The sequence below is a fragment of the Hypomesus nipponensis genome, chromosome 7 (genome assembly GCF_054491055.1).
Source record: "Hypomesus nipponensis isolate SF chromosome 7, ASM5449105v1, whole genome shotgun sequence".
Taxonomy (NCBI): domain Eukaryota; kingdom Metazoa; phylum Chordata; class Actinopteri; order Osmeriformes; family Osmeridae; genus Hypomesus; species Hypomesus nipponensis.
In genome coordinates this window covers 3,337,371-3,363,099 of record NC_140367.1, presented here as the reverse complement: position 1 = coordinate 3,363,099, position 25,729 = coordinate 3,337,371, and the positions used below count along the sequence as shown (strand labels likewise).

General features: G+C 50.6%; 2 protein-coding genes across 2 annotated transcripts; one reads left to right on the top strand and one right to left on the bottom strand.

The window, feature by feature from the left end:
* Positions 1–964: 964 nt before the first annotated feature.
* ccdc146 (coiled-coil domain containing 146) lies at positions 965–25,729 on the bottom strand. The gene is given in 20 exon segments (XM_084701557.1): positions 965–1,542; positions 2,101–2,349; positions 2,515–2,652; positions 2,836–2,882; positions 2,885–2,963; positions 6,301–6,529; positions 6,684–6,908; positions 7,106–7,270; positions 7,919–8,007; positions 8,143–8,310; positions 8,805–8,897; positions 9,566–9,752; positions 10,058–10,285; positions 10,654–10,727; positions 11,011–11,187; positions 12,080–12,137; positions 14,255–14,464; positions 14,753–14,835; positions 22,550–22,724; positions 25,591–25,729. Coding segments are annotated over 19 exon segments (2,868 nt in total). The 5' UTR covers positions 22,718–22,724; positions 25,591–25,729; the 3' UTR covers positions 965–1,341.
* On the top strand, positions 17,045–22,416 carry fgl2a (fibrinogen-like 2a). Its single transcript, XM_084701558.1, has 3 exons — positions 17,045–17,936; positions 20,656–20,875; positions 21,264–22,416. Exons 1-3 carry the CDS (start codon positions 17,261–17,263, stop codon positions 21,748–21,750), a joined length of 1,383 nt encoding a protein of 460 aa, XP_084557684.1. The 5' UTR covers positions 17,045–17,260; the 3' UTR covers positions 21,751–22,416.

Sequence of the window (25,729 nt, the reverse complement as noted above, 5' to 3'; positions counted from 1 at the left end):
AGGAGACAGCAGAGAGGATGCAGGGTGGAGGAGACAGCAGAGGATGCAGGGTGGAGGAGACAGCAGAGAGGATGCAGGGTGGAGGAGACAGCAGAGGATGCAGGGTGGAGGAGACAGCAGAGAGGATGCAGGGTGGAGGAGACAGCAGAGGATGCAGGGTGGAGGAGACAGCAGAGAGGATGCAGGGTGGAGGAGACAGCAGAGAGGATGCAGGGTGGAGGAGACAGCAGAGAGGATGCAGGGTGGAGGAGACAGCAGAGAGGATGCAGGGTGGAGGAGACAGCAGAGGATGCAGGGTGGAGGAGACAGCAGAGAGGGGATGCAGGGTGGAGGAGAGGCAGGGTAACAGGATATGAGTAGACCTTCTATTAAATCTTTAACGACTGTTTTGAACGGGACCACAACAACTCCTGAAGCCCAGTGTTGAATCTCTCAAAAACACACACACACACACACACACACACCACCTCAACACACACACACCCCACCTTAACACACACCATCTCAACATGTGCTTACCATTTGTCACTCCAAATACCAGTGAGGACTAACGTACCAGAAGACTGTCTTTCAACATTCTAGTCTACTTTTCTGTAAATGAAGCCGTTGCCAGTAAAGACTTCCAGCTGTAGGAGAACACAATCAAACCCAGATGCATGGCACACTCCAGCTATCACACACACACTCCAGCTATCACACACACACTCCAGCTATCACACACACACACACTCCAGCTATCACACACACTCCAGCTATCACACACACACACTCCAGCTATCACACACACACTCCAGCTATCACATACAAAATCAAGCTCACAATCAAATACACAATGCAACTTACACTATCTAGTGTTTTTGAGTGTAAGTTGAAGTGTGTGTTTATACAGCAGCTCACAATAACAAACATATGCACTGTGTCTGGACTGAGACTTTGGTAGGAGGAAGGAAGGAGATGCTACGTGTGGAGAATAGAGCTGTATTTAATGATCTGTGCTGAGAATCACATGTCGTGAAGCACGTGGCCCTGCAGTGATTCTCTCAGAGCTCTGACCCATGCACTCTTCAAAATATCCTGTCTCAAAGGTGTGATTGAGTTTATGTAAGAGTCTGTTTGTGTCTGAGTCTGTAATGGTGTGTGTGTGTGATCATACAAGTCTGTCATTGTGTGTGCGATCAAGTAAGTCTGTAATAGTATGTATGTATGTGATAAGTCTATAATGTGTGTGTGTGTGTGTGAGTCTGTAAAGGTGTATAATCGTGCCAGTCTATAGTGTGTGTGTGTGAGTCTGTAAAGGTATGTAATCTTGCCAGTCTATAGTGTGTGTGTGTGTGGGGGGGTTTAGATCTCGATGGGCTTGAGCCGGGGCTTGCGGACGTGTCTGATGTTGGCCCCGGGCTCCGAGGGCTTGAAGGGTGCCAGGCCTCCGTAGGGGCGGGGCAGTGGGAGCTCGTCGCCCTGGGGGATGTAGGCGTTGGGCCGGGCCTCGGCCGTGGTGTACACCCCGCTGGGGAGCTGCGTCCTCTGCTCCTCCTCCAGCAGCTAGGGACACAGATGGCTGAGCGGTTAGGGAATCGGGCCATTAAATCAGAAGGTTGCCGGTTCGATTTCCGGCCGTGCCAAATGACGTTGTTTGCTTGAGCAAGGCATTTCACCCTGCTTGCCTCGGGGGGCGGGGAATGTCCCTGTACTTACTGTAAGTTGCTCTGGATAAGAGTGCCTGCTAAATGACTAAATGTAAATGACACAAGGAGGCCAGAGGTCAGGGGTCAGAGAGGGGCTGTGAAGGTGCTTTGGCTGGATGTTACGCTTCACTGGGAGTTTCTCCTCGTTTTCCTTGAGGGTTTATGTCGGCTGAGGGGCAGCTCTATGGGCGTATGTGAAGCCCTCTGTGCCACTGCTTGTTAAAAAGGCTAATTAAATACATTTTCATTCGATTGTTAACTTAGAAACAACAATTATTTGTTTGAAAAGGAAACTTGCTGGTTTTCGGCAATACAGAAGCGGCTTCACCTACAGGTTGGAGTCCTAACAAGAGAGAGAGGGTTTGTAGACCAAAGCAGTATAGTATTAGAGGACTGCACAGAGAGTTCTGCATACCCTGTCTCTCTCCTGCGAGGCGTCATGGTGTCGCTGCTGGTCTCGGAGCATCCTCTGCCACTGCTCCTCCATCTCCGGGGAGGGGGGCAGGCCCTGGGCCAGCCGGCGCCGGCAGGACTCCAGCTGCAGCTCGCCCTCCCTCACCTCCTGCTGCAGGGACATGGCGGAGGCCTGGCGCATGGACAGCTCCGCCACCACCGCCATCATCTGCCGCGTCACCTCCTTCACACGGCCCTGCAGCTCGTTCACCTGGGAGACACGCACACACACACACAAGCACGCACACAAGCACGCGCACACAAGCACGCACACACACACACACTTAGGTAATGCTGATCCTGCGCTCCTCACAAAGGGCTTCCATACTCCACTACCTGTGTGTGTGTGTGTGTGTGTGAGAGAGAAACCCTGTACCTTCTTGGCCAGGTCCAGGGTATCCTGTTTGCCGTTCTCAGCCTTGGCTCTGATTCGCCGGGAGAGTCTGGTCACCTGATCATAGACCAGCTCCTTCTCCAGAAGCAGCTCCTCCTGCTCCGCCAAGCGCACCTCCAACTGGACACACACACCATTAACACACACACACACACACCATTAACACACACAAACACACCATTAACACACACACACCATTAATGCCCACACGCAATCAGTACACACACACACACGTATGAACACAACACATACACATGTACGCCCACACACACAATCAACACACACCTGCAGAGCGTTTGTTACCTGTTCTATTTTCTTGATCATTTCCACAGGCGAAGGGTCCTTCCCCCCAGGACCCGGGCCCTGTTCTCCTGCCCAGGGTCTTCTAGAGCCTTCTCCAGCTCCAGCATCTGGTCCTTACACTCCGACAGCTGGTGGGGGGGGTGGAGGGTGAGGGAGTTGGAGAGAACAAGAGATCACGTTTGGTGTAAAAGAAAGAAAATCAATTTGATCAGTTGGATGTGGAGTTAAGGGAGAGGAGGTGTGTTTGAGGGGTGTGTTAAGGAGGGGGGGGGGGTGCGAGGCCGTGGGTCTGGGGGTGTGTAGCTGAGAGCAGCCTCTACTGCCTGGGCCTCTCTAATGAGAGCGCACATCAGGCTGGGAAGGGGAGAGGTCAGCAGGTCAGCAGGGACCAGGGAGGTGTGGAACACAGTGACTCCTTCCGTTTTCCCTGAGAGAGCAAAGCAGCTGATCCCAGAGGTGTGGTAATGTGGAGCGACAGGTCCGGAGGGGGGGGGGGGGGGGGGGGCATGACCCCCCCTGTAAACACCCAGTCATGGTCATGTGAGGGGCTTCACTGGTCGTGTGTGTGGAGAGTATCTATGTGAATCACACACAGGCAGTTTGGACACTAGTCTTAGTCAACAACACGCGGTCTGGCTCCAGTTTAGATTCCACAGAATTCTGACAGAGCGAGCGACCACACCCTCCCTAATGCTTCTCTATGGGCTGCTGTGTCCTAGCAACCCACACACTCGCATTCCCAGCTAGCTTCACCAGACTTCACACGGCAGTCTGTTTACACTGAAGCAATCCCAATTCTTTTGAAAGTCTTTGAAAAGCTCTTTAGTGTATATTGAGTTTCACATGGAGGCCATATCTGATGTGCTGTTGAGGGTAAATATGCTAACAGCAGTAATGGTCCCCTCAGTCCTGCTTTGAAGGCGTTAGCACCAAGGGAACAACCCCTGTATCTAACATGTACTGTACCCTGTAACCTGAGGGAGCTCAATATAAAAAAACATCTAGACTATGATTTCCCAAAGCAGATCCTAAACATGAGGGCCATTCGTACTGTTGCAAGTAACGCCCTCAGGGATATGTCGGACTATCAGGTGCTTTCCCGTCAGAGAATGACGGGGTTCTTTCCTCTGAACTGTAAAAGAGAAGACAGACCCCCATCTGTCCCAGACTGAAACTCTGCTTCATCTGGTCGCAGAGCTCCTCTCCAAGCTGGTTGGCTCCTCCTCCTCGGGCCTGGCTTCTAGTGCACACAGCCCAGCACAGTTACTGAGAAACCCTACAGTGAGAAACACCACGATGGATAAGCGAGTGCGATTAAACCCCAAATCTGACCCAACTGGCTTGAGTGTGTGTGTGTGTGTGTGTGACCATGCCAGAGACAGATCTTCAATACCAGGATATCAGGAGAGGAGGTCTTTTCATCCAAGCCCAACAGACTCTGGACTCATGTTAGAAGCACTGACAAACTGTTTCTGAAAGGAGGGATCAAGGAAGCTACAGAACTAAAGAACTACTAACGAACAAACCAGCAGTGGGTGTGGCGCCAGCAGCAGCCTGCATCCCTCCCCTCTCCTGGCGCCAGCAGCAGCCTGCATCCCTCCCCTCTCCTGGGGCCAGCAGCAGCCTGCATCCCTCCCCTCTCCTGGGGCCAGCAGCAGCCTGCATCCCTCCCCTTCCCTGAGGCCAGCAGCAGCCTGCATCCCTCCCCTCTCCTGGGGCCAGCAGCAGCCTGCATCCCTCCCCTCTCCTGGGGCCAGCAGCAGCCTGCATCCCTCCCCTCCCCTGGGGCCAGCAGCAGCCTGCATCCCTCCCCTCTCCTGGGGCCAGCAGCAGCCTGCATCCCTCCCCTCTCCTGGGGCCAGCAGCAGCCTGCATCCCTCCCCTCTCCTGGGGCCAGCAGCAGCCTGCATCCCTCCCCTCTCCTGGGGCCAGCAGCAGCCTGCATCCCTCCCCTCCCCTGAGGCCAGCAGCAGCCTGCATCCCTCCCCTCTCCTGGGGCCAGCAGCAGCCTGCATCCCTCCCCTCTCCTGGGGCCAGCAGCAGCCTGCATCCCTCCCCTCTCCTGGGGCCAGCAGCAGCCTGCATCCCTCCCCTCTCCTGGGGCCAGCAGCAGCCTGCATCCCTCCCCTCTCCTGGGGCCAGCAGCAGCCTGCATCCCTCCCCTCTCCTGGGGCCAGCAGCAGCCTGCATCCCTCCCCTCTCCTGGGGCCAGCAGCAGCCTGCATCCCTCCCCTCTCCTGGGGCCAGCAGCAGCCTGCATCCCTCCCCTCTCCTGTGGCCAGCAGCAGCCTGCATCCCTCCCCTCTCCTGGGGCCAGCAGCAGCCTGCATCCCTCCCCTCTCCTGGGGCCAGCAGCAGCCTGAATCCCTCCCCTCTCCTGGGGCCAGCAGCAGCCTGCATCCCTCCCCTCCCCTGAGGCCAGCAGCAGCCTGCATCCCTCCCCTCTCCTGGGGCCAGCAGCAAACTGCATCCCTCCCCTCTCCTGGGGCCAGCAGCAGCCTGCATCCCTCCCCTCTCCTGGGGCCAGCAGCAGCCTGCATCCCTCCCCTCCCCTGAGGCCAGCAGCAGCCTGCATCCCTCCCCTCTCCTGGGGCCAGACAGGCCGTCTCACTCACACTCTTCCAGAGGGTGACACGATGACTCATTGACCTAATCACTTGCTATTAATCAAGTCCTTCAACAGGACACTGTCTGTCCCAGTGTGAGAGTCCTGGTCTCCTGGCTGGGAGCAGCCTAGCCCGCTACCTTGGCTTGGGGATTGAGCAGGGATGCTCGATCTCGTTTATGGCGATGGCGCCATAAACGAGAGAGCCAAATGTTTACCTCTAGCAGCATTAACAGCTGAGGTATTTACACAGGGAAGGGCCGGTGTTTGGACGTGGTGGCGTAGCAGGCATGGAGGGCCAGAGATATGAGGTGAGACATTCCCCGGTGCCCTGCAGGGCTATACATGGTGCGTACGGGATACGCTGAGTCAGGGAGAGGCACATTCTACTACGCGGAGAACTGCATTTTGGAAGCTTTTATGGATAAAGTTTACATTCAGCTGAAGGAAACTCATGGAGGTATTTCTTCATAGTGTGGTCTCTCTTTCCTCCCCAGTTCCTACCTGTATCAGCTCCTACCAGTGTTCAGCTCTTACCAGGGTTCAGCTCCTACCAGGGTTCAGCTCCTACCAGGGTTCAGCTCCTACCAGTGTTCAGCTCCTACCAGGGTTCAGCTCCTACCAGTGTTCAGCTCCTACCAGTGTTCAGCTCCTACCAGGGTTCAGCTCCTACCAGTGTTCAGCTCCTACCAGTGTTCAGCTCCTACCAGGGTTCAGCTCCTACCAGTGTTCAGCTCCTACCAGTGTTCAGCTCCTACCAGGGTTCAGCTCCTACCAGTGTTCAGCTCCTACCAGGGTTCAGCTCCTACCAGTGTTCAGCTCCTACCAGTGTTCAGCTCCTACCAGTGTTCAGCTCCTACCTGTCTCTGCAGTGAGGTGCTCTCCTCCACCAGGGCTCTCTTGCAGGGCAGCAGCTTCCTGCTGAGGTGGATGTGCCGTGTCTCCTGGCTGATGGTCATTTGCTGGGAGCGTATGTGCTCCTCCAGGGCCTGCATGGCCACGTCCCCATCTCTGATCAGGCTCTCCTGCACGTTCACCTTCTCATAGAAGATACACATCTCCTCCTCACGCTCCAGCAGCTGGACGCCCCTGGACACACACACACACACACACGTTAACACACACACACACACACACACACTAGTGTGAGTGCAGGTCTGGCTCCAGGTGTGCATGAGGTGTGCGTGAGGTGTGTGTGGTAGACGGCGGGGGGGTCAGCGAGGCGTGCAGGGGTCAGACTCACCGCTCGTTGCGGCTCTGCACGGCGGCGTCGTGGGTCTTGCGCAGCTGCAGCAGGTTCTGCTCATGGACGCTGATGATGCGCGTGAGCTCCACCAGGTCCAGCTTCTGCTCCTGCCTCTTGTGACTCATGTCCTGCAGCCTCCAGGACACCTGGGCCAGGTCGTTCCTCAGGCTGTCTCTGATGGTGCGGCTGTGGATGTGCTTCAGGCGAGACTTCTGCAGCAGCCTGGGGGTGGGGGGGCAAACACACACACACACACACACATGGATGAATGGTTGGATGGATGGACAGAGATAGCTAGATGGATGGATAGAACACAAATGGATGGATGGATGGTTGGATGGACAGATAGATAGCTAGACGGATGGACAGAACACACATGGATGGATGGATGGTTGGATGGATGGACTGAAGCCCCTCACTTCTCCTTGATGACGGCGGTGGTCCTGAGGATCTCCATCTCGTTCTCCAGGATCTTGAACTTCTCCCTCATCTCCGCTGTCCTCTGAGACGCCATCTGGATCAGGTTCACACACTTGTTCCTGTCGCCCTTGATGATGTCATACAGCTTGGCAAACACAGCCAGTCTGAAGAAAGAAAGAAAGAAAGAAAGAAGGAAAGAAAGAGAGAGAGAGAGAGAGAGAGAGAGAGAACATTTGCAGTGAGAAGCCCAAAACAGCAGGCAATAACAAAATAGTGGCACAGGAGTTACAGAAATAGACCAGTATTTCCATAATGGAACAAAATAAACATTAGTCATATGTTGAGGGAAGGCGGTTCCCTAGACATGGATGGGAGGTAGGGGGTGGGAGAAGGAGGTGAGCTGGACATGGAGGTGGGAGAAGGAGGTGAGCTGGACATGGAGGTAGGAGAAGGAGGTGAGCTGGACATGGAGGTAGGGGGTGGGAGAAGGAGGTGAGCTGGACATGGAGGTAGGAGAAGGAGGTGAGCTGGACATGGAGGTAGGGGGTGGGAGAAGGAGGTGAGCTGGACATGGAGGTAGGAGAAGGAGGTGAGCTGGACATGGAGGTAGGGGGTGGGAGAAGGAGGTGAGCTGGACATGGAGGTAGGAGAAGGAGGTGAGCTGGACATGGAGGTAGGGGGTGGGAGAAGGAGGTGAGCTGGACATGGAGGTAGGGGGTGGGAGAAGGAGGTGAGCTGGACATGGAGGTAGGGGGTGGGAGAAGGAGGTGAGCTGGACATGGAGGTAGGGGGTGGGAGAAGGGCAATGTTACCTGGCCTGTATCTCCTGGTTCTGTTTCTTGTGTTCCTGGATCACCAGACTCTTCCCCATCACTTCCTGTTTGATGCGGGTGTACCTTTTCTGCCGACATGAGAGATCCAGACTATCTTGTTTACGTGTTAAGTGTGTGAAATGTGTGTTGGTTACACGTGTTTACAGGTGTGTGTGTGTTGGTTACATGTGTGTGTTGGTTCCATGTGTGTGTGTGTGTGTTACCCCGGCTCGGAGCAGCTCCCGGGACTTGTTCTCCCTCTCGTCAGACTTGATCTGGACCAGGCAGCCCAGCATGTGCAGCTCCTCCCTCCAGCGGAAGGTGTCCTTCACCAGGGCCTGCTGCTGCTCCACGCAGCGTTCCATCAGCTGGGCCTCCACCTCCGCACACGACTGATGGAAACACATGTAGGGAGTCAAGTGGCTGAGCGGTTGGGGAATCGGGCTAGTAATCAGAAGGTCGCTGGTTTGATTCCCGCTGTGCCAAATTACATTGTGTCCTTGGGCAAGGCACTTCACCCTACTTGCCTCAGGGGAATGTCCCTTTACTTACTGTAAGTCGCTCTGGATAAGAGCGTCTGCTAAATGACTACATGTAAATGTAAACACACACGCACACACACGTTTAGTCTTTTTTTTTGTATGCGCTTATCCAGAGCAACTAACACACACACACAATAGACACGGAGCGTACACACACACACAGTATATATAGACACGGAGCGTACACACACACACAGTACATATAGACACGGAGCGTACACATACATACCATACAGACACACAAACATATGAATACACTTAATCAATACACACAAACAAGTAAACACCTGCAACCACCACACACACAAACACACACACTGGTAGTCAACACATCACACACTCACCTGGTGGATCAGCTTTTGTTTGAGCGTCTCCACCTCCTTCTGCAGTTCCAGCCTCCTCTGCAGGTTACTGTCTCCCCGAGGGAGGGCGTCCCTCTGAGACAACAACACCATGTAGGTCACAGCAGCACCACTCCACAAGACACAAGCAAGCAAACGGGACAAGAGCCTGTGGTATTGTATGAGTGTTAACTCACTGCCTCATTTGACACAGTGTTTAGGACAAAGATTTCTTCATGAATAAATGGCTACCATGGTTTCCAATGGTCCCACAATGGAATTAATAGAACCGGTATGAAGCAGTTTCTCCACACTTTGCTGAACTTTCCTGAACCGAAGGAAGTTCTAGATGCGTCACCATGTTTGAGCGGTTTCTGTTTTGCTGACAGTTTTCCGGCTGTACTTTCATTTTTCTATTTACCGGAGTGTCATCAAAACTTCCACAGTTCATTTTTAAAGGGTGACTCATCCTTTAACAGAGGGGGGGGGATTCAGAGCAACATCACCGCAACACATCTGTTAGGAGCAGCAAATGCATCAGATTGGATAATCCAGGTTATTGGATGAATTAGTGGATGAAGCATTCATGAATCAGAGAGACCCAATCTCGTTTGGACGCAGTAACAGATTCAAGAGGCTAAGTTACATTTCATGTATTATGGGAGCAAACACCAGATGTGAGGACAGGCTGTGATTGGTCGTCCAGGAACGTCTGGTACGAAGGCCTGAGGCTGAGGATCTTATCTGTGCTCGATTACTCTTACCTCGCACTTGGTCTTGCTGTAGAGCACCTGGGTGTGCGCCAGCGTGTCATTGGCCAGTTTCAGCTGTTGCTCCATCTTCTTCAGGCCCCTGATCTGTCGGTCTCTCTCTCTCAGCTTCCGGGAGTGGCTGTCGTGCACGTTCTTCCTCTCCACGCTGATGTGACTAAGATTCAGTTCCTGTACTCCCCTGGGATTACAGAAGAAGACGATTACAACACGGACACACAGAGATCAAATACAAGAGTTTTACTCTACCTCCCTCCCTCCCTCTCCCCCTCCTCCATCCCTCTCCCCCTCCTCCATCCCTCTCTCCCTCCTCCATCCCTCCCTCCCTCTCCCCTTCCTCCATCCCTCTCTTCCTCCCTCCCTCTCCCCCTCCTCCATCCCACTCTCCCTCCTCCCTCTCCCCTTCCTCCATCCCTCTCCCCCTCCTCCACTATTCTCTACCCTTGCCTGCAGTACCCCTCAGAGCTAGAGCCTCCTGCCTCCTACCTCTGTCCCATCAGGAGGGCCTCCTTCTCCTTGTTCATGTCCTGCTCCTTCAGCAGCATGTTGTGCTCCCTGTCGGCTGCTTCCAGCAGGGTCCTCCTCCCGTCCAGCTCCCTCATCACCTCCCTGCGCTCCTCCTCCAGGGCCCGGCTCCTGGCCTCCGTGCGGCCCTGCAGCGCTGCCAGCTCCTCCGCCTGCTCCTGCAGCGCTGCCATCCTCCTCTCCACCTCCCTGAGGAGACGCACCAGCAGACACACAGACAGATGTTCAGACAGACAGAGAGACAAAGAGAGAGAGAGAGAGAGAGAGAGAGAGAGAGAGAGAGAGAGAGAGAGAGAGAGAGAGAGAGAGAGAGAGAGAGAGAGAGAGAGAGAGAGAGAGAGAGAGAGAGAGAGAGAGAGAGAGAGAGAGAGAGAGAGAGAGAGAGAGAGAGAGAGAGAGAGAGAGAGAGAGAGAGAGAGAGAGAGAGAGAGAGAGATGTTCAGACAGACAGCGAGATCTTCAGACAGACAGGGAGATATTCAGACAGTCACACATGCAGACAAAGAGGGAGAAGTTCAGACAGACAGACAGACAGACAAGAAGGAGTTCAGACTTACGTTTTCTTTCGGTTTATTCTCTCTATCTCCTTACTCAGCTGCCCAGGTACAGAGAGAATCTGTGCCAGCTCAGCCTGCCAGAGAAACACGCACACACACACATTACTCAATAACTGGCTATGGAAATCCCCATTCAATAACTGGCTATGGAAATACCCACACATTACTCAATGACTGTGGATATTTCTATTGTTATCCATCCTACAGCTAACATTCCCATCGCTATCTATCCTATAGCTAACCATCCTATTGCTTGCTATCATTCTGATAGCCCTCCTTCTTAAAGACATCCCTCTTTGGGATAAAATCTAGTTCCCCCCTAAACCCCCATGGCAGTGACGGCAGAGCCAGGCTCACCTGGTGAATGTCTATGACCTCCTTCTTGTCCTCCAGCTCCCTGTGCTCCCTCTGCAGGACTCTCTGCCTGGTCTGCATGTCCTCCTGCAGGCTCCTGATCTCCTGCCTCCGCTGGGTCGCCTCTTTCCTCAGCTCCTCAATGCTCTCCTTCAGAAGCCTGGCTCTCTTCTCCAGCTCCTGGACACCCACACCCACACACACGCTGTACTGTACATGCTAGCCTGTGCACAAACTGTACACAAAGACCAATATTTAAAGGAAACAAGATATGATTTGTGTGCTGTTATCTGGGGGGGGGGGGGCGGGGGGGGGGATAGTTTGTGCAATAGACTAACGCGTTCTGCAGAGAAGGGAGACTGGCGTTTTGGAATGGAAGGGAGAAAACAGGACTGAGTAACACGGTGGATAATGCCTTTTTCTTTTTAATTACGGTGTACTTAAGGCGGCAGGCGTGTGTTGCTTAGGCGGCCGCCTTAACTGAAAGTGCTGCGGGAAACCCTGCCATCCCTCCCATTCTTGAAGAAAAAGCGTTTAATTAAACTCTCATGATGGATGAGATGTTATTAAGTTGCAATCAATTTCACATACACGCAAACACATTCTACGAGCCTGAAGCATTAAGAAAGACATAAATGGATACTTGTACAAAACATATGCAAGATATTTTGGGGGGGGATATGCATACAATAATCTATGCTGTTTTCTTGCAGTAAATCTTCTTTATTATCTCTGATCAAGTGACAGCCCCCTCTTAAGATTCTGCTCTCGTCTGTTGCAGAACACCCTCGTCATTATCACTTGTATTAATTACAAACAAAATAAATCATCCATGCAAAAGATTCGTTAGAGGACAGTGATATCATGGGGAATGCTCAGTTAATGAGCCTGTCTTGTAAATCCTGGATTAGAGACAAGGCGCTCCTAGCTGTGCTCCCCGTTCCACGTCAGACACGCTAGGTTGTGTCAGAAGGGCGCCAGGGGACAGTGCTGTCACAGCCTGTGGGGTCTGTGTGACGGCTGGGACCTGTTCTGGGGACGGCCAGGGAGAGGGGATCTGGGGTGAACTTACTACAGGCTTGGGCTGAGCCTCATACTCCTTCTCCAGGCAGGTCTTCTCTTCCACGCAGCTGAAAAAGAGGCAACCACAAACAAACAAAAAGAAGAAGTGTGTGTGTCATTAAAACAAGTTCGATCTCCTCTCTCATTCTCAGAATTTTGTAAGAGAAGTGACCGTTTTGAACGTCTTGTTTCTCGTTAAGAGCGTGAAGCGTCTCTCAGACGAGGAAGTCCAGTGCGACAGGTAGTGGAGTGTGTATACACAGTAAGATGGGGTACTAGCACCGTACATTGAAATCAGACCGTATTCAAAGAAGACTGATTAAAAAACACCTCACAGAATAGACATCCTCACAGAAGAGACACACACTCTACCCTGTCGGATTGCATCCTGACACAATCCAGAAAAAGACCTCAAAAGATATTGGAACGACAGTTGGCCCCGTCAAAATCTGCATTCCAGAGTCGCTGTCTGGCTGCTGATCAAGGGCATGAGACAATGCTTTAAGGACAAGCATCTGTCAGTCATCTGCATGCCAGCTCACTGTGGAGGGGAAGAGGAGGTGGAGTGGAGGAGAGGAAGGGTGAGCATGCCAAACTCACTGTCACAATCATTACCATTCACTGACTAATATATGAGGAGAGAACAGACTGCCGGGTGCCTTGCGACGTCCTGGGAGAATGGAGAGTGCCTGGTTCTCATTCCGTATTTCACTCCGGTGTAAGGAGGACAAAGTATTAGCGAGGACTGCATTGGCCCTCGTAGCCTGACGTATCCACGCGTGTCTATGGAGAGAGAGAAGATTCCTAGTCTCTGTGATGAAGCTCCCTCTCCTCTGTGGTCTCAAGCTCGTTACCGTGAATGATGAAGCACTGCTCCTTTCATCTCCCTTCCCCCGGCTTGTTTTATTAGTTGCTTAGCAATGTTACGGTGTCCTCTCGTTGGCCCTGGATCTCTGAATGCATGTCTGTGTGCCTGTGTGTGTCTGTGTGTGTGTGTGTTTTCTGTGGAGTGCAATGTTCTTTTCCATGCAGTGTTCAGAGGGTGTGCTTGGCCTTTGGAAAACAAGGACCGGAGTGTTGAGAGCGATGTGGAGGAGGGGAGGGGAGAGCGCAGGGGGGGGGGAGAGAAGAGAATCAATATGAAATGAAATGAGAGGAGAGATGACAAGAGGAGAGGAAGGGAGAGGAGGAGAAGCACACCTAGCTGGTGTTGCCCACACCAGGTACAGTTGACCCCTGGTTCCCCACCAGGTACAGTTGACCCCTGGTTCCCACACCAGGTACAGTTGACCCCTGGTTCCCCACCAGGTACAGTTGACCCCTGGTTCCACACCAGGTATAGTTGACCCCTGGTTCCACACCAGGTACAGTTGACCCCTGGTTCCCCACCAGGTACAGTTGACCCCTGGTTCCCCACCAGGTACAGTTGACCCCTGGTTCCCCACCAGGTACAGTTGACCCCTGGTTCCCACACCAGGTACAGTTGACCCCTGGTTCCCCACCAGGTACAGTTGACCCCTGGTTCCCACACCAGGTACAGTTGACCCCTGGTTCCCCACCAGGTACAGTTGACCCCTGGTTCCACACCAGGTATAGTTGACCCCTGGTTCCACACCAGGTACAGTTGACCCCTGGTTCCCCACCAGGTACAGTTGACCCCTGGTTCCCCACCAGGTACAGTTGACCCCTGGTTCCCCACCAGGTACAGTTGACCCCTGGTTCCCCACCAGGTACAGTTGACCCCTGGTTCCCACACCAGGTACAGTTGACCCCTGGTTCCCCACCAGGTACAGTTGACCCCTGGTTCCACACCAGGTACAGTTGACCCCTGGTTCCCCACCAAGTACAGTTGACCCCTGGGCCCACACCAGGTACAGTTGACCCCTGGTTCCCCACCAGGTACAGTTGACCCCTGGTTCCACACCAGGTACAGTTGACCCCTGGTTCCACACCAGGTACAGTTGACCCCTGGTTCCCCACCAAGTACAGTTGACCCCTGGTTCCCCACCAGGTACAGTTGACCCCTGGTTCCCCACCAGGTACAGTTGACCCCTGGTTCCCCACCAGGTACAGTTGACCCCTGGTTCCCCACCAGGTACAGTTGACCCCTGGTTCCCCACCAGGTACAGTTGACCCCTGGTTCCCCACCAGGTACAGTTGACCCCTGGTTCCCCTCCCTCCTCACCACTCCAGCTGGTAGTTCATCTGATAGTCCCTCTCCTCGGCCACCAGCAGGTCGTTGTGGAACTTGAGGAGTTGCTGCCTCATGCGGCCGACCTCCGTCTCCTCCACCTCGGGGAAGGTCTCCGCCCTCTCCAGGTCCTGCCCCTGGTGCTCCAGCTGGGCTCGGAAACGCTGGGCCTGCTGCCGGAGCTGGATCTCTGACTCCTGGGAGCTGGACACACACACACACACAACACACAGTCACAGGTGGACACACACACACACAGGTGAACACACACACTCACAGGGGAACACACACACAACAAACAGTCGCAGGTGAACACACACACACACACTCACAGGTGAACACACACACGACACACAGTCACAGGTGGACACACACACACACAGGTGGACACACACAAATGCAGACACGACACAGCACACACACCACGTCACAGGTAGCCCCACACACACACACACACTCTCACACACACGTGATCTGTGAGAGGCAGCTCACCTTCTGAGCGTGTCATGGAGTAGGCTGTAACTGGCCTTCAGTCGGGCCAGCACGTTCCCACTGATCTTCCCCAGAGAGAAAAGCTGAGGAGACGACAGGGAGATAAATCATCCATCATCCACCCACTCATCCCCAGCCCCTTTCCCCCAATCATTCATCCCTCTATCCACCCACCAACCCTAATTCACCAATTCACCCATCCATCCATCTTCATCCCGTGTGCCCCCGCCCCCCGCCTCCCTCTGGCCTGTCCCAGTATTGCTGTCCAGTGTTGCTGACCCGCACGCTCGTATCTAGCTCTATCACCTTAACTACTCCAACCCCACACATCTGTGTTCACCTGCACTTTGAAAACAACGAGCGCAACAACAATCTGCTCACGTGTGATTCCGAGAGAACAGAACAGCTAGCCTGCTCCAGATAGGAGGCCCAGTGTTCACTGCTTATCTCCACAGCTTCAGATCGTCTGTGATGAAAGAGGCATCAAAGTGATGCAGGGCCGGCCTGTATCGGACCAGGGCAGAGAGAACATCAGACAGATGGCTCTGACTGGCGCACGGTACGAGCAGGCAGGGAAAGGCCAGAGGTCACGGAAGAAAATCATTCATCGAATGCGCTGTTTATTTGAGTCATCCACATGCACTGGGAACCTCCCAGGAGCTGTGATGCTAAATACACTAACTAGGCCAGAATGCAGAGCTACAGAACAGTCACGGTTGCCCTATATTTCAGTCTGCATCCGCAGTCTTGAGGACTCTGAAAGACACTTCTTCAGTCTGATAACAACCCTTATGGCATAACATCGACTCTGTCGAACCCTAAAGATAGAAGCTGACATGTTAGAGCTATCATCACTTCCACATATCCGCTTTTCTCGTGTTCCGAGTGTACAAGCCAGATAGAGAGGAAGCAGTCCATCAACCCACAGTGAATCTTCAAAAGCCTATCAGCCATGTGCACAGTCTCAGATGCCTGGTCATCCGTCTCCGAGCAGGGGCTCTTTACCATCAGCGTGCTGCTTCTCTTCCTCTGCCCAGACACCCGCTGAATTGAGTGTCAACATGTGAGGTTTTAACAGGCTTGTGTGTGCAGAATCATCTTTGAAGAGAAGGCACACATATCGAAAGAGAGGGAGAGGGAGGAGGGGGAGAGACACTGCGGTGCTCATGTGTAAGGTAATGAAACACAAAGGCATTCCTGTCATGGAGAAAAGCTTTGTGCAGCATGTGCCAGTGTTATTCTAGGCTGTATGGCTGGCTGTGGCACTATACGTCCTCTGCCTGGTTTTCATAAGAAGCTGGCAGCTCCAGTAGACTTGACCCTAGACTGTTTCTCTCTTTCTTTCTCTGTCAGTATACTGACAGTATCTGCTAGTATTTCCTCTGTAGGAAAAGTAGGCTTTTAAACCTGTGAAAACACACCCTCTTCACATAAGTACTGACTAATCTGGTTCCAGTGTCGCTCAATGCCCTCCCTACCAGGCTGCCCGTTTAAACAAGCACCAGGATATGACCTGTCCTGTCGATGTTTCACCACTACCTACACAGTCATCCCCCCATAACCTGGAATGGCCTGTAGGCTACCACTAAACACACAAACTACGTTTCAAAAGAGGTTGGTTGCTAACGTTGCCAAACAATTTATGACTGTGGGATTGTTGAAACAAATGACCCTTTTGTATGGTGATGTGATTGACAATTGGCTAATGGAAAGCATGGCCGCTTCAGAACTCCCACCCCACCACATGCTAAGTTCCTCATAAGACAGTAAACAACAGTTGACAGGATAGTGATGCTCTGGAACTAATACAGGCCAAGGATTGACATCATCAAAAGTCACAGTTACAATAAATTCAAAACTGAAACTCGACAATGACAAGAGTTAAGAGAGAGAAAAGTCTCCAGTGTTTTGGATGGAAATGAGGGTGGTGCTTGGGAATGAGTAAAACCACACCCACAAACACAATATTGTTTTCAGTAAAAAAAAAAAAAAGTGCAATATGTAAGTTCAAGACTAAATAAAAACACCACCAAAAAAAGGTGGAGACAAAATCGTAGTGGAGAGTAATTCCTGTGAGCTGAGTCATTTCTCTGTTCAGGGAAATAGGCTGACTTACCCAAGACCTTGCCTACCTACTCTCTCCCTCAATATTCTTTTTTCACAGTACTGCTGCTGCTATTGGGTTTGAGAAATTATGCAATTCAGCCCCTCCCACCCCTCCCTTGTTCCTCTCTCTCTCTGTCTCCCTCCCTCCCTCCCTCTCTCTGTCCTGATATTAATGACACAGCTATCTGAGGCAGCAGCAGTTCTGACTCCCCTCTCCTGCAGGCAGCACTTGCACTGTCTTTCTCTGCACATCTGACTCTCTTTCACACACTCTGTCACACACACACACACACACACACTCATTATCTCTCAAATACAGACCGGCTTGTGCATCTTTCACCCACTAGGACATCTCACGTACAGACAGACGAACAAACAAACACACACACACACTCCAGCACCATGCAGAAGGTCCTGTTTTGTGTTTGCGCCTCAGTCCTGCTGGCTACAGCCCCCCTGAGGAGCCTGGAGCTGACTGAAGGGAAACAGACGCAGCAAAGATGGGACAGTGAGGGAGATGGGGCTGGGGCTGGATCCTGCTCCCTGAAGCTGAAGCCAGCGGGCCAGTGCGGGGAGGACGACGACTGCCCCTACCAGGTCACCCTGCCGCCCCTCACCATCCAGCTGCCCAAGCAGTTCAGGCTGCTGGAGAAGACCATGAAGGAGCTGCAGAGCCTCAAGGAGACCGTCCACAAGCTGAAGAGCGCCTGCCTGGAGGGCCGGCAGCAGGCTGACCAGAGCCTACAGAGGGACAGTGGGGAGGCAGGGGGCCCGGGGCAGTCTGCCGGGGCCAGTAAGGAGGAGCGTGGGGACGGAGGCATCTTCCCCGGACCCGGGGTCAGCGGTCCAGGGAAAACGCTTCATGAGATGCAGACCAAGATGCACCGCATGTCGGCCAGCCTGCGTAACGCCCGGGGCCAGATCAGCTCCCTGCAGGGGCGCGTGGAGGAGCTAAGCCTCATCAACATGCAGAACGTAGAGGCCATGGTGGACAGCCGTGTGGAGAACATCACAGGACTGGTCAAGAAGCTCAGCACCACGTGCACCAACCAGTGCGCCGTCACAAACACCCCACAGTGTAAGTAGTTCCAAATCTACCATTATGAAGTGTTCACATTAACGTGTTGCCTGTATTATGTGCGATTCAATAGCCCTTTGGCACGCTCCACCCACAATCACTTAACTAGCCTGCTGTTAGTGTCCAGACACATATCTTTGTGGGAGTCTGTAGTATTGACCGTCCGTTTTGCCGATCCAGGAAGTTTAATGTCGTCTGTTTGATATCCACTGTCACTGTGCTCAGCACACGCAGAGCCTCTCCAGCCTCACGACGCTGTGCCACCACTCACCACTGTAGCGTCCATCACTGATCTAAGAGCCCCAAGTCCACTGATGACTGTTGTTTACTCTGTGGAGGGTTCAGACTTCTCCTTGATTCCTGTGTTGCGTTTGTTCAGAGAATATGGTTTGAATGTGCCCCTCCCTGGCTCAATATACACCTCTCACAATCACACAGTTTTTATGGGTACTGAGTGCTGTACTTGAGAAAAGGAGTGAACATTGATTTTGAGTCATCATGATTCAGGATGGTGTTACTTTATCAATGGCTTTGACCTCAGTGACTCAATTCAATGCACGGACTTGAGCTTCTGTAATCACTATTGTTACTGGCTTGCCAATGGATGATTAAAGTTACATTCCATGTTCAATTTGGTCCTGTGAGAAAGTGACAGAGGGGCAATCGAATTTATAGCAGTTTATAGCAAAACTGCACCTACGATATGGTCAATGCTCACTGTAGCAGAGATGGGGAACTGTAAAGTTTGCATATTTTTCTAAGGGCTTATTGGAAATAAATATGTCAGTCTGCTTAAATTCTGCAAGATACTCAAACTCTTGGAGACACAACAGTAAATCAGAGGACGTAGAATTGGAAATCCATGACTATGATTATGGGAAAAGAAGTAAAGCCCTTAGCTCTGGACTTCAAACTAACATTTCTATATCCAGGTAGAGGTGCACTCGTTGGAGAGGTTGGTTGACTACTCACCGCCAACGATCATGTGACAGTGAAAACCAATTGACCAATCCCCAACTCCCGAGACAGCGATCTGTTTCCTGGAAACAGCTGTGACGGTCTTAGTTTGAGCTGGATCGGACCAGACAGCACTCTGATGTCTCTCAGGGTTGAGTTCTGAGCACGCTCAGTCCAGCGTGAACAAGAAGCCAGAAATGACACCCCTCGTTACCTATGCCAACAACACTTAACAACAACACATGCCGTCAGTACTCTGCATGTCTGAAATTAGTCATGGTGAGAGAGCGCTCTTGTCTCTTGGTTTGGTTTGTCTTGTCTAGGCAGGTTCATATCCATGCCAATTACAAGAGATAAGCCGTGGAAGACTAAACAGATTAATTGTCATAAACAGTTATTATATAAAGATTCCATGTGTGAACTTCTCTGAGGGAGGGAAATTGATACTTCCATTTTTCTCTGTGGGAAAATTGATTTGCAGCACAACGCCAAGGTTCATGTCTGTGTATGTCAACGAAGCTCAGACAGAGATCGAGAAATGTTAAAGTTGTAAAGTACAGAGTGTTTGTGGGATGTGTTTGTGTGCCAGAGTATTCTGTGTTGACACAACCATCTCCAGGTCAGGTTTCTATCTAGATAAGGGAAAACAGCTCCATAACAACCCGATATCCACAGCGGTACATGTGCAGGTTGTTAAAGCTTGGATGCATCATTAACGCGGGACCAATCTGCAGATTAAATAAACTCTGTTTTCTTGCACCAAAGGTATTTCACAGCAAAAAAAACAATGAAACTCCCCCTCACTAAAAACAGTCCATTGCAGCTTCACTCTTGTACATTGTTAGACTGCTGGTGGTGAACAGCTGGCACAGCCCTGATTAGCCTGTCAAGTGCTCTTAAACACAAATAACTTAATCAAGAGTAGGGTGCTAGGCTGTTCTTTATTCATCTCTTGCGTAATTCCTTGATTACACAAAGCTTCCCCTCTTCTGTCCATCATAATAATCAGTTTCCATGTCAGCCAGTCAGTCAGGAAAAACTATCTAGGACAGCCAGAGTTGAAGTTACAGACTCCTCTCTGTCTTTCAGGAGGGGGGGTGGGGGGTGGGTGACTAGCTCAGACATACAGGCGGAGAGACAGACAGGCAGGCAGAGAGACGTGCAGACAGACAGACAGGCAGGCCGAGAGACAGACTGGCTGGGTTTGTTTTGTGGGAACTGGGAAGCGTAAGCCAACTCATTCTGGAGCAAACAAACCGTCTGACAGCTGCTGTCCCAAGCTGTGTCCTCTGCTCTGCTCTGGGTGTCCACTGTGAGGGACACCACCTTATCACAACACAGAGGGGGGGGGCAGCTCAGTGTGAGCCAACTGGCCTCGAAGGGAGACTCTGATATAGAGACACTGTGTCACTTTCTAAATCCCGGGAGGGGCTCCGTGCTGCGAACCTGGTGTCAGGATGATTTAGGCCGTGACACCCTCAAAGAGGGGGTGCGCCTCGGTAATCCACTTTAGACACTTTCCCACGTTTGGGCAGGGCTGTCCCTTTATGTCCAGCCCCCTGACAGGGAGTTGGACTCCAGCGCTGGGCAGAGTCAGCAGGACTGCATGCTAGCATGCCATGGGCAGCTTTGACCCTTATCCTCTTATGACCGATGCCTCTCTCTTCTTCATCTCTCCTTCCCTCTGTCTCCCTCTACTACTCCCTCCCGGCCTCCCCCTTTCCAATCCCTCCCTCTCCCTCCTCTCCCCACTCCCCTCCAGTCATCCTGGCTCCCAGGGACTGCTCCGACTACGACGTGCTGGAGGAGAGGAAGAACGGGGTGTACCGCGTGACCCCAGACCCCAAGAACGGCACGTTTGAGGTGTACTGCGACATGGAGTCGTTTGGAGGGGGCTGGACCATGGTGCAGCAGCGCCTCAACGGCTCCGTCAGCTTCAACCGCACCTGGGCCGAGTACAAGAAGGGTTTCGGGGACCTCCGGTGGGTGTGGGCCACAGGACAGGGGGATAGGTCACCTACGCTGCACCACGCTCCCCTGCATAATATGAATATGATAGCATAAAATGCATAATAATAGCTGTACGTCAGGGTGAAATAATGATTTCATTCCGTTTTATTCCGTCTAGTCAACGATGTTCAGTTGTATTCTGCTTCTGGGTAGAGAACAGGATAATAAAACAGGGGCTAGAGAAGCCTTTACCGGGATTACGCCTAGAGATATAGCTAACGCAAAAACGCAAATCATTCAAGTGTAACATATGTGATGGTTGTTGTGTATTTTTTGGGTGGATCTGTTTGGTGGAAAGCATAGCAGAGGAACATGCACAACAGATCCAATGTTGTTACTCTGATCTGCTCTGCTCTCCAGGGGTGAATTCTGGTTGGGTAACGACCGCATGCACCTGCTGACCAAGGGTAAGGACATGGTCATACGCATCGAGCTGGAGGACTTTGAGGGTGTCCGGGAGTACGCCAAGTACGACAAGTTCTACGTCGCCAACGAGTTCCTCCGCTACCGGCTCTCTATGAGTGGCTACAGCGGCACAGCCGGCAACGCCATCAACTTCAACAAGCACTTTGACCACGACCAGAAGTTCTTCACCACGCCAGACCGGGACAACGACATGTACCCGTCTGGAAACTGCGGGGCGTACTACAGCTCGGGCTGGTGGTTCGATGCCTGCATGTCCGCCAACCTCAACGGCAAGTACTACCACAAGAGGTACAAGGGAGTAAGGAACGGCATCTACTGGGGAACGTGGCACAACATGACCACAGAGTTCTACCCCACCAACTACAGGCAGGCCTTCAAGACCGTCAAGATGATGATACGTCCCAAGAACTACGCTCCCTAGGAGCTAGTGTAGCTGGCTGCTTCCTCTGGGGAGGGCAAGGGGAAAGGTTTAGGGTTGGTGGGTAAATTGAGTATAATTGGACAATTCCCATTACATAAGTTTTTGTTTTCTTCATATTTACATTTTACACCCTCTACCATTCTGGTTCTTACTGTAAGCATTATTGTTTCTTCAACAGGACTGTACAGTACACACATGAACATACCAGTCAAACTGGTCAGAGCTCGAAAATGTATTGGTATAATACCGCCATCTACTGTTAGACTAATGCCATCAGCCTCAATTACTAAACTAAAACCCTATGTAGGCTGTATAGAGCAGATACGAAAGATGATTCAAGAAGTACATGTACAGTATTTATTTTTTGGATTACAATAGCTTTTTATTATACTAATATATGGTCCACTTATTCAGGTTGTGCATAGTTAAGTGATGTTGTCTCCAATTTAATTGGTGAGTCATAAGATAGTCATTGAAATGCAAGGTACCCCCTCCAGAACAATTCATTTGTGACTAAAAAATATTTGCCTATCTTCCAAATATCAAAAACGTATGTGAGTACATTTAGCGTTTTGTGTATATATTAGTTTTTCTATCATCGTAATGTCTTGTTCAAAAACATTTACTTTTATATGAAACATTAAAGTTACACTAGCTTTGCTTGAAGCTGTCCTTGGTTATTTATATTCCTATCTGATACAGCCAACAAAACGAGAAGATAGCGCTCAGGCCTTAGGACCATGCCAACACAAGGTAACCTTTCTTATTGGAGGAGATAAGAGTACCGATAGCTACGTACCTCGTCTAGACACTGGTAGGCAGGGCTGGCTGATATGTTTGTGCTAGGTCCCTCCTCTTGCAGCTCTGCGTCAGGTGCCAGGGCAGAGAGGGGGATTTCCTCTGAAGATAGACCCTCTCCCTCTTCTCCTTCGCTGGGAGAGGGACTTCTCCTCTCAGCCTGGCTCATGTTCTACCTGCGAGATAAACACGCACGGACACTCACGCACGCACAAACACACTTTTGCGAATCATGGACGATGGTGAGTATGAAAGTAACTGTAACTCAGAGGAGCATAAGTTTTTGTTGTGAAAACTAGCTAGTGTAACAGATGTGGTCTTGCAAGATACGTCAGAGGCATACCGGCCAATGTTTGCTCCCACCGGGAGTCGAACCTGCCACTTCTCGACTTCCAAGCGCAACCACTACCAACTACGCCAACAAAATACTAGCAATTAGTGGACGCAGGTCACCTGTTATATACTTGAGGAGTGACTTTCACCACACACCGGTTACACCTTATGTCTATGGGCTACACTAGTCACAGTTAAAAACGTCACAAGCCTGCGCACGATTATCTACAGTAAATGTGTACTTGGAGTAAGTACATGTCTGATAGAATCTGATCTCTCTATCGCTCTTGGTTTCCCCCAGAGCTATATAAATATAATATAACATTGTTATATGGCTCTGGTTTTCCATGACCCCCGAGTTTTCAGACGTTTCAGACTGAGGTAAAATCAGTTTTATATTCGAGATTCAACAGACGTTCATATTCGTACCTCCGTTCAGGCTCCGTGTCATATTTAAGGACAGGGTTAAAAGAATAGACAGCCTGAATGCCAAAAAAAACAAGCAGCCATTTGAATAGACATTGATTCCAAATAAACATTGATTAATATGACTGAGATTAAATCAGCATATATACTTCTGTCACAAGGGTGCCAACCCTCAATCTCCTGCCCCCCTCTTTCCACCCCATGAAATGTTTTCTAGATCCGCCCCTGGATTATTTCATAAGAACATTTGATGTCTAACCCTTCAATCATTCAAATAAGTAGCCCAAGATTATCAACATTTTATAGTCGGCCTACTGATCGCGTTGTTGTCCCCAGTCGTAAAGTATAAACACAGGGACATCCAGTGGCGCCTTAATGCACGAGTTTACCTGGGCTTAAGCCCGGGACCTTTACCAATCAGGGGCCTCTTAATAATAATACAAAATAATAATGATGATAAACGTACGTATTCGCGGGGTCATTACTCTGCTCTACAGCAGTGGCGGATCTCATTTTTGTAAAAAAAAATTAAGCATTTAGCAGACGCTTTTATCCATAGTGACTTCCAAGAGAGAGCTTTACAAAAGTGCATAGGTCTCTGATCATAACAACGAGATAGCCCCAAACAGTGCGGGTAGCCAAAACATGAAGCATACATTGTGAAAAAACAGTCCCAAAGGGAAGAACTATAAGAGCATGTTACAAGTTACAATTAAACAACATGAACCTCAATCTTCTCATGGAAAAATATTATTTGTACATTACAGAACATTTCAATAAATAATATTAAAGTTACTGATTAATTTAAACTACAATGTTATTGCCTAATCATTTACCATAGGGAGTACTGCACCCCCCTACTTTGGGTTTGATTCGCCTCTAGGAGGCCACCCAACAACTTTCTGCCACCCCATTGCCACCCCGAATGAAAATCTCTAGAACCGCCCCTGCTCTACAGCGCATCTCTCCCGCCCTCCCCCTTATCTAAACAAAATGTAACAAAAAGAGGGTACAATTTCGGTGTTCTTGCTTGCGTCGGTTGCAGATGGGTCCATTTAATTTGAACCCCCTTTGAGACAAGCTATTCTAACAACGTTGTCACCGGCAGTATTTTTCAGATGGAATCGCGATTCGAACAGAAGCTACCATCTGCTAACTGAAAATATGCCCCCAAACGCGACTTTTAGTCTCAGTCCAGAGCCCTGCGTGGAGAATCTGTGTTACGAGCAAGCTAGCCTAGCTGCTGTTGCTAGCCAAATTACATTGAAGGGATTGTTTGAATGCGCCGGAAATTAAAAACTTGAAAAACAACTCTTTTGACATACATTTTAGGCTGTGGCATTGAAGACAGCGACGCACCACACAAGCTTGAGTTTAAATACATTATTTAATGTGACATTACTTACTGTACATGCAAGTCTTGAATTGCTTAAATGTGTAGCGTTAATGATGTTGGTACACCATGGCACGATACGATTAGCCTGGTCCTAACCATACCCTCATACATTTCATTTGTACAGAAGCAAAATCCAAATTGAGCGGAAGTACGTAGGAGGGCAGAGCCAGGCTACGATACGATACGTCTATGACTATACTTGCTGTGCAGAAATGCACGTTGCATCCATGCGTCGTTGCTAACGTGTGCTGACGTTGTGACGTAGGCTAGACACAAGGCACTTTTTGCCACAACGGAATTTCAGCAGAGGAACGTAAATAAAAATGCAAGCAACTCAATTGCTACTGTACCAAGTCAAAACTTTTGACATTTGTGATTAGCGGGAGGGGGGCCTCAAAAAATGAGGGGCCTCAAGTGCTATTAAGACGCCCCTGGGACATCATAAACATTGAATGCTCTAATTAATTAGATCCAGTTATAATGGCAAAACATATAGCTAATGTTCTTAATTTTTTGTCAGGACACGGTCCAAGTAGTCTATTATAAAAATGAGAGCCATGTGTAATTGGTTTGGAAATTCTGGGCTATACTGTAGGCTTAGTGAATTAATACTGCGATCACATGGAATCAATAGATTTATGTAGTCACCCATGACAAATATTGTCTTTCTCCAAACGTTTGTATGTTTGGTATGAGGCTAGTTTAAACAATAGGTACAGTATGTGATTTTTAAAAATGTGGATCCCCATAAATTGCAGCTCTGCCCCTTCTAGTTATTAATGTACAACAGCTACGCAGCAGCTGCTTAGCTAGCGCTAAATAACTCCATCAGCACTGTACTGTAAAGTCACTACAGTAGTCTAGCTCTACTGTAACTGTCAACTCACCTTGGAGCACTCCTCAGAGACCTGAAACTTAAAATCCTTTACAGGAAATGATTCGCCATAGTTGTCGATGTCACAACACACGTCTCACAAATCTAATGTTTAAAAAAAAAGACAGACAATACTATATTAAACGTGTAAG